The sequence below is a fragment of the Nannospalax galili genome, unplaced genomic scaffold (assembly GCF_000622305.1).
Source record: "Nannospalax galili isolate Female #2095 unplaced genomic scaffold, S.galili_v1.0 scaffold159, whole genome shotgun sequence".
NCBI lineage: Eukaryota > Metazoa > Chordata > Mammalia > Rodentia > Spalacidae > Nannospalax > Nannospalax galili.
In genome coordinates, this window is record NW_008343239.1 from 352,984 (window position 1) to 364,066 (window position 11,083).

The 11,083-nt window shown below is 44.1% G+C and overlaps 1 protein-coding gene across 4 annotated transcripts in view; it reads right to left on the reverse strand.

Moving 5' to 3' along the window:
• Positions 1-11,083, reverse strand: part of Kiaa0355 (KIAA0355 ortholog) — a 121,753-nt gene that overhangs the window by 11,077 nt on the left and 99,593 nt on the right. For all 4 annotated transcript variants that reach the window (XM_008839442.2, XM_029566631.1, XM_008839444.3 and 1 more), the window contains exon 9: positions 1,531-1,656. In XM_008839442.2, coding sequence (XP_008837664.1) covers positions 1,531-1,656 — 126 coding nt within the window. The remainder of the gene's footprint in view (positions 1-1,530; positions 1,657-11,083) is intronic.

Genomic DNA, 11,083 nt, shown 5'->3' on the forward strand with positions numbered 1-11,083 from the left:
AAGGAAGGAAGGAAGGAAGGAAGGAAGGAAGGAAGGAAGGAAGGAAGGAAGGAAGAAAAGAAAGAAAGAAAGAGAAAGAAAAAAATGAACATTCACTCTAGTGTCTAACATAAGGCTATGAAATGGTAACATCTGGAGCTTAAGTGAAACCTTCTAACTGAAGCACAGGAGCAAACGTAGCCAGAGTGGAGGTACGCCTGGCAGAGATTAGCTCTACAACTGGAGATGGGACTGAAAGGCAGACTTTGCAGAGGAACAACGGACAGAACCAAACTGAAGGAGGGAGGATTAAGGGCCACTATGCACCACTGTTGTGGAATGGGGAGGTTAAGGTTACTTCCAAGGATCTCTGAGTACTCTGTTTCTACTAAAAGAAAATACTGGGGGGGCTGGAGAGATGGCTCAATGGTTAACAGTACTGGCTGTTCTTGCAGAAGACAGGGGATGGATTCCCAGCACCCACATGGCAGCTAACAACTATCTATAACTTCAGTTCCAGGGGATCCGACACCCTCTTCTGACCTCTGCAGGCACTGAACAACATGAGTATACTTACATTCAGGCATAACATTCATACACATGAAATAAAAATTTTAAAGATAAAATAAAGAGAATACTGTACATAAAAAGGACAGGATGCTGGGCATGGTGGCGCACACCTTTAATCCCAGCACTCAGGAGGCAGAGGCAGGTGGATCTCTGTGAGTTCAAGGCCAGTCTGGTCTACATAGCAAGTCAGCTGGGGCTACAGGGAGACCCTGTCTCAAAAAGACAAAAAAAAAGAAAAAAAGAAAAAAAAGGACAGGCACCAGGAAACAGGCAGGTGATGGCTGCTATAATCCTTGAGAAGCCATTTCACTGTATTTATGAGTTAAGGAAGGTAGAGAAGAAAGCCAGGTATGGTAGGTAACATATGCTTGTTATCCCAGTACCCTGGAGGAGAAGCAACAACATTTTCCAAGTTCAAGGCCAATGGAGACTACATAGTGAGTACATTTGAGGCCAGCCTGTGCTACATATGGAGATTCTGTCAGGAGAGGAGAAGGCTTGATAAAGGAGAGGAGGGGAGGGGAGGGCAGGGAAGGGAGCATGGCTCTGTTTGAGGTCTCTACAAAAGTAACAATTCAAGAGTATCTCTCACAACTGTCAGCTTCTTTCAGATATAAGTAAGGTTTATGAAGACACAGGTGAATTTTCCAAACATTTCCCTGCTTTCTGTTCATGAGAATGGGAAGAGGGTTAAAAGTTCTCTTGATTAACTTACTGTTATGCTAATACAAATGAAGGCCAACTGTTAATAAGAAATCTGGGTTAATGAGGAAAAAGCAATTCTTTATTCTGCTCTTGCAACTTTTCTGCAGGTTTGAACTACCTTGAAATAAGGTTTCTAGAAAGTTATGTTTCTTGCTTTACTTACCCACACACTATCAGTGGCATGACACACCTGGATTGGCTATACTGCTCTTGGCTATGGGTCTAAGAGGTAAACCACTTGCACAGGCAGTTCAAGTGAGTGGAGGGGACACCAACCTCCCTGCCCTCCAGCGGTTTAGGTCCAGCACAGCTGTGTAGAGCACATCTACCAGGCCCAGGGTCTTCTCAGGATCGAGGCTCCTCTGCAGTAGAGACATGGTTGCAGGGTCTTCCTTCAGGCACCTAGACACAAACCACGTCACATTAGTCTTGGCCATATTTCTCTGCAAATGTGTTAGGAGTAAGCTTTGTGGAAAGGCTACAACTTGCATACTTTTAGCAATCAAAAGTCAGTGATTACATGAATGACAAGGCTAACACTGGAACCTCTCTGCAAAAGGCAGAGGAAAAAAACAGCACCACAGATCTTGTGACATAATAATAAACACAGATGCCCCTCACCTCACTATGGGATTCAGTTTCTATGAAGAGTATATTTAGATAACATTCAGGGTGGTATGACTATGTAGGAGCCTAAACTTGCATCATAAGATGAAAACATCAAAAATGCATGCTAAAAGCTGGGCATGGTGACATACACCTTTAATCCCAGCATGGGGAAGACAGAGGCAGAGTTCCAGATCAGCCAAGGCTACAAAGATGACTCAGTTGGTCAAGTGCATGCCACCCAAGCAAGAGGACCTGAGTTTGGATCCCTAGAAACAAGGTAAAAAGCCAATAATTGAAGCATGTGCCTGTAACCCTAGCCTGGGGTAGGGACCGTAGAGACGGGAGGATCCCTGAAGCTCCCTGGTAAGCTAGCCTAGCTGGATGGATGACCTTCAGGTTCAGTGAGAGAGACCCTGTCTCAAAAAATAAAGGGGGAGAACAACTGAGCAAATACTCAGATCTGACCTTTCATACAAGCATATGTACACCTGTGTACACACCTCCTAACCCCCACACCTCACCAAAAAAATAAAAGCAAGGAAGGCTGAGGCAGAAGGATGGCCTGAACTTCAGAATAAGACCCTGCTAAAAAATTTGTTAAGCATCTAGTACACATCTAACTTAAAGAAAACCTCAGGTGCTTGAGAGATGACTCAGTAGTTAAGAGCACTAGCTGCTCTTGCAGAGGACCAGGGTCCAGTTCCCATCACCCACATGGCAGCTAACAACCATCTGTAACTCCCATTCCAGGGGAATCTGACACCTTCTGACTTCTGTGGGCATTGCACAACATGAGTGCACATACATACATGTAGACAATGCATACACACACACACACACACACACACACACACACACACACACACAAAACCTCAGCTGAATTTGGTTTACTTTATTCTCAGAATATGTACATTAGTCTGCAATTACACATCAGTTGATACAAGCTTCTTCTTATAAAAACTATTGACTATCCCATGTAATTTATTGAACACAGCAGTCAATGTGAGCATGCTTTTACAGGAGCTGGACACCATCAGTATATATTTAGTATCTGCCTCCAGTTCCTGATACAGAACTAAAGCCCTTAGAATTTCCAGAGCGATAGGGATGTCAGGAGCAGCTTTTGCTCTAGTATTTGGTTTCTGACCCTGGTCCCTGTCACAGAGCTTCTAATTTTTGCAATTTCCAGGGTGACGGGGTGCTTTTGCTAGTGCTGGGGATGGAATCCAGGGGTGTTCCATAAGTATCTATAACTGGGTTGCACCCCCAGCTCTATACTGTCTTTCATTCTAATGAGATCACTTTTTGATGGGCTCCTTCCTGGGTAGCTTCAGAATAGGGGTTGGTCACCAGAAAGAGCAAACCATCAGCAGAAGCTTAGGAGGACCTTGAGCCCCACTTCCCCAATCCTATGGAGTTGAGGGGAGGGAGAGCTCCAGAGCAAGTCATTATCAATCTTGCCTACATGATAAAGATCACTAAACACAGGTTCAGAGAACGTCTACGCTGGTTAGCACTCAAGATGCTATCAAGTAGTGGGCACACTTGGGGAGGGTGGGGATTTGCACTCTTCCAAGACAGCCTGTCCAATGTGTTCCTTTCTGGCAGTTCATCGTTCTCTGTTGATACCCTTTAGAATAAGCCAATACATGTAAGTAAATGTGTCCTTGAGTTCTAGGAGCCTTTATAGCAAATGATCAAGATGAGGAAGGAATCACTGGAACTGTTAACTTACAACTGATTGGTTAAAAATACAGGTGATATAGCCGGGTGTGGTGGTGAATTCAAGGCCAGCCTGGTCTACATAGTAAGTTCCAGGACAGCTGGGGCTACAGGGAGACCTTGTCTCAAAAAGACCAAAAAAAATTACAGGTGACATACTGAGTTCGAGTTATTTTTTAAAAAACATTTTATTTACTATTTTTATTTTGTGTGTATGAGTATACTGCCTGCATGTATGTGAGTGCACCCATGTTGTGCAATGCCCATGGAGGTCAGAAGAAGGTGTCAGATCCCCTGGAGTGAATTCTTTTATTTTTCTATTATTTTTATTTTTTATGTGTATGAGTGTATTACCTGCATGTATGTGAGTGCACTCATGTCGTGCAATGCCTTGGAGGTCAGAAGAGGGCTTCAGAGTACCCTGAAACTGGAGTTAAGGATGGTTCGTAGCCACCATGTGGGTGCTGGGAATTGAACCTGGGTCCTCTGCAAGAGCAGTCAGTGCTCTTAACTGCTGAACCATCTCTTCAGCCCCGAGTCATTTTTTTTTTTTTAAAGACTTTATGCGTATGAGTAATTTGCCCACATGTATGTAAGTGTATCACATGCATGTAATGCCCGTGGAGGCCAGAAAAGGGCATCAGATCCCCTGGAACTGTAACTGAAGTTAAGGACAATTACTAGCTGCCATGTGGGTACTGGGAAATGAACCAGGGTCTGTCCTCTGGAAGAGCAGCCATTGCTCTTAACCACTGAGCCATCTCTCCAGCCCCCTGGGCTTGAGTCTTAAGTGGGAAGCAGATTTGACAGAGCCCTTAACCTATTGGGTTTCTGTTAACTCTGAGTAGTTAGCATCAAAATTAAAGTGCAGGGCAGCCAGTGTGTGCAGAAAATTGGGGAACTGCTTAGTGTAGGAAGCCCAACTTCTGTTATCAGAAGTGTTCTGTGAACGCAGGACTCTAGGCCTCCATGGGTTTCTCTGTCCAGTCTGGCAGGAAGAGGCTAATGGTTAGTTTTAATTCTGAACTTGACACAATCTTGAATCACCTAGGAAGACAGTGTCAAAGAGAGACTGTCTAGGTCAGGCTGGCCTGTGGGCATGTCTGTAGGGAACAGTCTGATGCTCACCGATGCGGAAAGACCTACCCACAGTTGGCAGCACCATTCCTGGTGCTGGGTCCTGAGCTGTGTAAACATAGAGGGGGTTGAACACAAGAAAGCATGCATGTGTTGACTCGCTATGCTCTTAGCTATGGATGTGACCAGCTACCGAGCTCCTCCCGACTTCCCTGCAATGGTGGACTGTAACCTGGAACTGCAAACCGAGTCTACTCTTTCTCCCTTAAGGTTGTTTTTGATGGTATTTTATCAGAGCAACTGAAAAGGAAGCTAGGACATCTTTCAAAGGGCTGTCTTCAGGGGTCCTACTGCCCAATACCCATTCTACCCTGACTTCCCTCTCTGCCCACTGCAACCCCATGGTCAAGCACGGTATCTATTCCTGTCTAAACTTTTCTACACACTCCTCCCTTCCCTTCCTCCACAATACTTCACACCCACATCTAAGAAAGGAGTATCTGGAGGCTAAACACTCTCGGCCTTCTGTCACCTGAATTCAACCCAAATTTCTTTGAAGCAGCAAACATGGCTTCCCCTTTACCTCTTTTTAGGAAAACTATTGAATAAAGACCCTTCTTCCAAAGCTCCAGCGTCAACACTCAAAAAACTGAGAAAGTATGTGCAAGCACATGGACTCTACGTTTATAGCTTTAACCATCTTCAGTCTTGACCAATCCCAACAGATCACCTGCTTTCACTGCAGGCTGGCTGCCACCAGAGCATGGGATGCTGTGATTGCTTGATTGCTCTAGCCTTCCCAAAGAAAGATCCAACCCACTTCTCCCGTGACACCCATTCCCAATGACGACAAAACCAGCCTCATAAACCTATTTCACATTCCTCTCTGAATACAGCCCCACTGTCTGCTTTCCACGCTTGCCACTGTCTCCTCCTTTTCCCACTCTCGTGCTATTCCACGCATATCTGGCTTTCATTCCCTAAATGCTACTAAAATAGTTTTTATGTATGTTTGCCTGTTCTTTTGAGAGTCTTGCTATGTAGCTCAGGTTAGCCTGGAACTCAAGATCCTCCTGTCTCCACCTCCCAACTGTGGGGTATACAGCCATGTACCACTATGCCTGTCTAAAATGTATCTTTTTAAAAATATTTTTATTATTTTTAATTTTATGTGTATGAGCATACTCCCTGCATGTATGTAATTGCACCTATGTCATGCACTGTCTGCGGAGGTAAGAAGGCGGCACTGGATCGCTTGGAACTGGAGCTATAGAGGCTGTCAGTCGCCATGTGGAGCGAGCTGGGAATCGACCTGGGTCCTCTGCAAGAGCAGCCAGTGCTCCCAACCATTCAGCCATCTTTCCAGCCCCTAAAATATATTTCTTAACCTCTACATTTCCTAGATATTTTTTCAAAGTTTTCTTTTTTTTTTTAATGTGTATGTGTGTGAACCTACCTAGGTATGTATACATCATGCATCCAGGAGCCTGTGGAGAACAGAAGGCCTGAAATTACATGCAATTGTGAGCTATAAAGGTGCTGGGAACTAGACCCAGATCCTCTGTAAGCAGTAATCACTCTTATCCACTGAGCCATCTCTCCAGCCTCCATTAAAAAATATATATATAATATATATATATTCTTTATTTTTGGTCTTTTTGAGACAGGGTTTCCCTGTAGTTCCAGTAAAACTTCTTTTAAATTTATTTTTATTTATGTGTATCTATGTGTACCTGCTTGTCCTTTGTGTACCACATACGGCAGCAGTGAGCTTCTTGATATGGGTGCTGTAAACCGAGCTTGGGTCTTCTGCAAGAGCAGCAAGTATTCTTAACCACTAAGCCATCACTCCAGCCTTTCCTAGCTCTTTGAAAAAAATTATTTATTATTACAATGTGTATATGATGGGTGGGGGTGCACGTACCACAGCATGTGTGGGGCTGTCAGAGGATAACTAGCACAGAATTGGCTCTCTCCATCCACCTTTAGATGGCTTCTGGGCATTGAACTCAGGTTGTTAAGCTTGACTAGTAAGTGTCTTTATTCTCTGAGCTAACTGGAAAGGCCCAGCACTTTCTTTTTCTTTTTTAACTTTTGTGCCAGGGTCTTGCTATGTAACACTGACTGCCTTCAAATTCACAGTCCTTCTGGCTCAGCCTCACAAATGGTAAGATTAGAGACTTAAAATAGCTTTTCACCAAACTTAGATGTAGCCAAAGTTAAAGGTCATTATCTTCCCCTACCCCTCTCTGTGCTGTGGATGGAACCCAGGGCCTCATAACTGCTAGGTAAGTGCTCTACCACCAGTGACACCCCAGCCCATCCATGTTAATCTCTCAGCAACATTTTGAGATGTTTCTTTTCTGTGCCTTCATGTGCCAAATTGTACTTCATACCATTCACGTATACCCGACAGGCATCTCTAACGTAACCTGATCACAGCTTGTTTAATTTATAGGGCTACTGGGAATGGAAACCAAGGTCTTGCACCCATGACAGGCACAAAGTATACTCCAGAGCTGCACTTCAGATCTTGTTTGTGTGTGTGTGGTGTGTGTGAATGTTTGTGTATATGTGCATGTATGACTGTGCACTTGTGGTATGAAGGCCAGAGGTCTGTGTCAGGGTTACATATACACACTGTTATGCCCAGCTTTTTTTTATGTGGGTGAGGGGATCAAACTCAGGTCCTCCTGCTTGTGTGGCAAGCACTTTACCAATCAAGCTGTCTTCCCTTGCCCAGCACTTATTACTTTTAAATTTTATGTATTATTATTATGGGAGGGAGGCAAGTGCATGCCATAGCATGTGTGGAGGTCAGAGGGCAGTTTTGTGGAGTCAGTCCTCTCCTTCCACCTATATGTGAGTTCCACAGAGCAAACTCGGGTCACCAGACTTGCACAGCAAGTGCCTTTATTTGCTGAGCCATCTTGATGGGCCAGTCCTTCACTTCTGAGACTAACTTAACTCTGTACTTGAGCTGCCATGAACTTTCAGTGTTTCTGTCTCAGTTTCCCCCAATGCTAAGATTACAGGGGTGTTGCCACCATGCCCACCCCAGTCTTAGCACAACTCTTGAACCTGCCTACTCACTAAACTTAGGTCTGATTCCCATTGACTTCTCTAGTAGTAAATGTCACAATGATCCTCTCCAAAGCCCACAGATCATCTGTAGTTGCCTCATGTATTCCAAACAATTCATAGGCAAATCCTGAAACACTCACCTTCCCAATCATTCTGACTCCAGGCACTTCTCCTAGGCCTCTCTTACCCCTCTATTCCAGGAAGTCACCACTGCCTACCTCAAGAACAAGTTTCCATTTGGTCTCTTGTTCTTTCTCTACCCCTCCAGAGCCTACCCTTCACACAGCAGCCACTGTGAGCTTTTATTGTACAGACCAACACTGCCTTCCTGTTTGAAACCGTCCAATGGCAGTGCATCTGGCTGAAATGAAATCTAAATATAACCAGGGCCCTTCCACCTTGCCTATAAGGCCCCCAGTTCTCACAGCAGGTAGGCCACACCCCAGGACCCTTGTTCTCCTGCTGCTTTCACCTGGAGCTCTTCCTCCAGCTCTTGGTAGGGCCAACTACTTGCCATCTTCACCATCTACTGAGGGTCTCTCCACCAATAGGCCTTTTGTAGGAGGGAAAACTGTCTGAGAAACACAATACTGCCAGTCCGTGGGCATTCTGAAGTTACTGAAAGGAAGCAGCAGTCCTCCCAACATGACTCATGTAAAGATGAGCACTGGTCAACAAGGAAAGCTCCCTCATGCAACCGACTTCGGGCTCCTAGGAGAGTTTACCTATAGAACCATCCACAGTTCAAGGCACTCAACTCTCTCAGCTAGAATAACCGACTATCAGGACATACTTGGTCCATGTTCCTCAGCCCAATTCTGTTTGAGACTGGCCTTGTCACTATGGTTTTGCTGCTTGGAGAGAAAAGAACACTATAATTCCTGGTCACAGTCATTCATTTCTCTGAAAAATGAACAAATTAAATTTTAGTATAAACTAAAATTGACAGCTGATCAATAAAATACCTTTAAAAGTGTACAGCATCTAAAGAAAGATAAAATCATGAAATTTGCAGGTAAATGGATGGAACTAGAAAACTAAGTGACACAGACTCAGAAAAAAAAAAAAAAAAAAAAAATTTTCCCCCCCAAACATGGATCCTAACCCAAAACTAGATACTCTTATACTACATGAAATAACACAAACTCAAGGAAAAAAACAAAACAAAACAAACAAAAAAGTATGTTCTCCTTCATATGTGGATCCTAGCACCAAATCCTTATGAGAGAGTATGTATCCAGACATAACTACAGGAACCAGGATAATGAAAAGGAACCAGGGAGATAAAGGAAAAGAAAGAATCTGAAGAGAAGAACAGTAGGAAGCAGGTGTTAATATGGGAGATAGGGATAAAAATGGGGTTATTTAAAGGAGAGGGGGGAGGGAGGGTTATACAAGGAACCTTGGGGATAAAGGGAAAGGAGGCGCTCGAGAGGTGGGATCACATTTAAGGAGAAATGGGAAAATGGGGGCACTTTAAGTGGGAAAACCATGGGGGAAGGGTTAGACAATGAAAGAAATAATGCCTCTCTAGGTTTTTTTAAAAAAAATTTATTATTCTTTTATTCATTATTTTTATTTTATGTGTATGCGTGTATTGCCTGCATGTAGGTAAGTGCACCTGTGTCGTGCAGTGCCCACAGAGGACAGAAGAGGTTGTTGGATCCCCTGGGACTGGAGTTAAGGATAGATGTTAGCTGCCATGTGGGTGCTGGGATTCGAACCTGGGTCTTCTGCAAAAACAGCCAGTGATCTTAACCGCTGAGCCACCTCTCCAGCCCCTTATTATTTTCACTTTATGTGTATGTATATATTGCCTGCAGGTAGGTAAGTATACCCGTGTTGTGCAATGCTCGCGGAGGTCAGAAGAGGCTGTCAGATCCCCTAGAACTGGAGTTACGGACAGTTGTTAGCTGCCATGTGGGTGCTGGGATTTGAACCCAGGTCTTCTGCAAGGACAGTCAGTGCTCTTAACTGCTGAGCCATCTCTCCAGCCCAATGCCTAGCTAGTTTTAAAAAAAACAAGGGAACCATATTAATCAAACAACCTACTGACAAATCATACATACAACTAGCTCAAGGAATAAAATATGTGTCTAGGCAAGGTTTATGTGAGAACAGTTGGTCTTTACCCAAGCTTTATTTACATAGCACATGGTAGTTAAAAGTACCAGACTGGTGAAACTAACCTTATTGGATGTTTAACAGCCATATTTGAGGCCTGTACTAATGTGGTCAGAGGGACTTAAAGGACACTTTTTACTCCTTGCCTTCCTAGGTCAGCTAAGTTCCAGGGGACTATGAGCATCTCTCAAAATGTCCTGTAACTGTGGTGAGTCACTTGTCCCCTTGATCAAGGAGGGCATGAGACCCCACCAAATGAACTGGTCAAAGAAAGGAACCAGGGGCTGCTCCCAAGCCCATGTGACCCCTAAGGAACAGATCCTTAAACAGCCTTAAGAGTAAAAATAAATTGGTTTATCTGGGCCAACTTTATGGTCTTAACCACCCAAAAGGAAAGTATAACCAAAGATTAAAGGGATCAATATAATTCTTTAAGAGTCCATGTGTATAGCTAAAGACTACATAACAAGAAATAGTGCCAGACAGGAGATATTTTCCTTTGAGTTGTTGGCCAGGGTGGCCCAAGAGATTCATTCCCAGACAGTAATACAGCATAGAACTGGGAAAATGAACAGACCCCAATCTTATCTAAAGGAATATTGACAACTGATTGCTGCTAGAGCTGATCTTCCGAAAGCAAGGAACTCTAGATAGGCTGACTAGATTCAGCAGATGGACAAGCACTGGAGAATGAAGACAACACAGTGGACAGTAACAGGGATGACAGAGCATATGGACTCCAGTGGTGGAGGGGGGAGGCTATGGGAGGGTGCCATTTGGGAAGTGGGTATATAGATGAATAAGATTGTTTGGGGTGTTCTCTATGAAATACACACACAAAAAAATCAACAAATAAAAGTTATGTTTGAAAGTTATGTTTGAGGGGCTGGAAAGATGGCTCAGAGGTTAAGAACACGGGCTGCTCTTGCAGAAGACTCGGGTTTGAATCCCAGCACCAACATGGCAGCTAACAACTGTCCATAACTCCAGTTCCAGGGGATCCAACAGCTTCTATCCTCTGCGGGCATTGAACGACATGAGTGCACTTACCTACATGTAGCCAATACACACATACACATAAAATAAAAATAAAATATTAAAATAAAAAAGCTGGGCATGGTGGCGCATACCTTTAACCCCAGCACTTGGGAGGCAGAGGCAAGCAGATCTCCGTGAGTTCGAGGCCAGCCTGGTCTACATAGTGAGTTCCAGG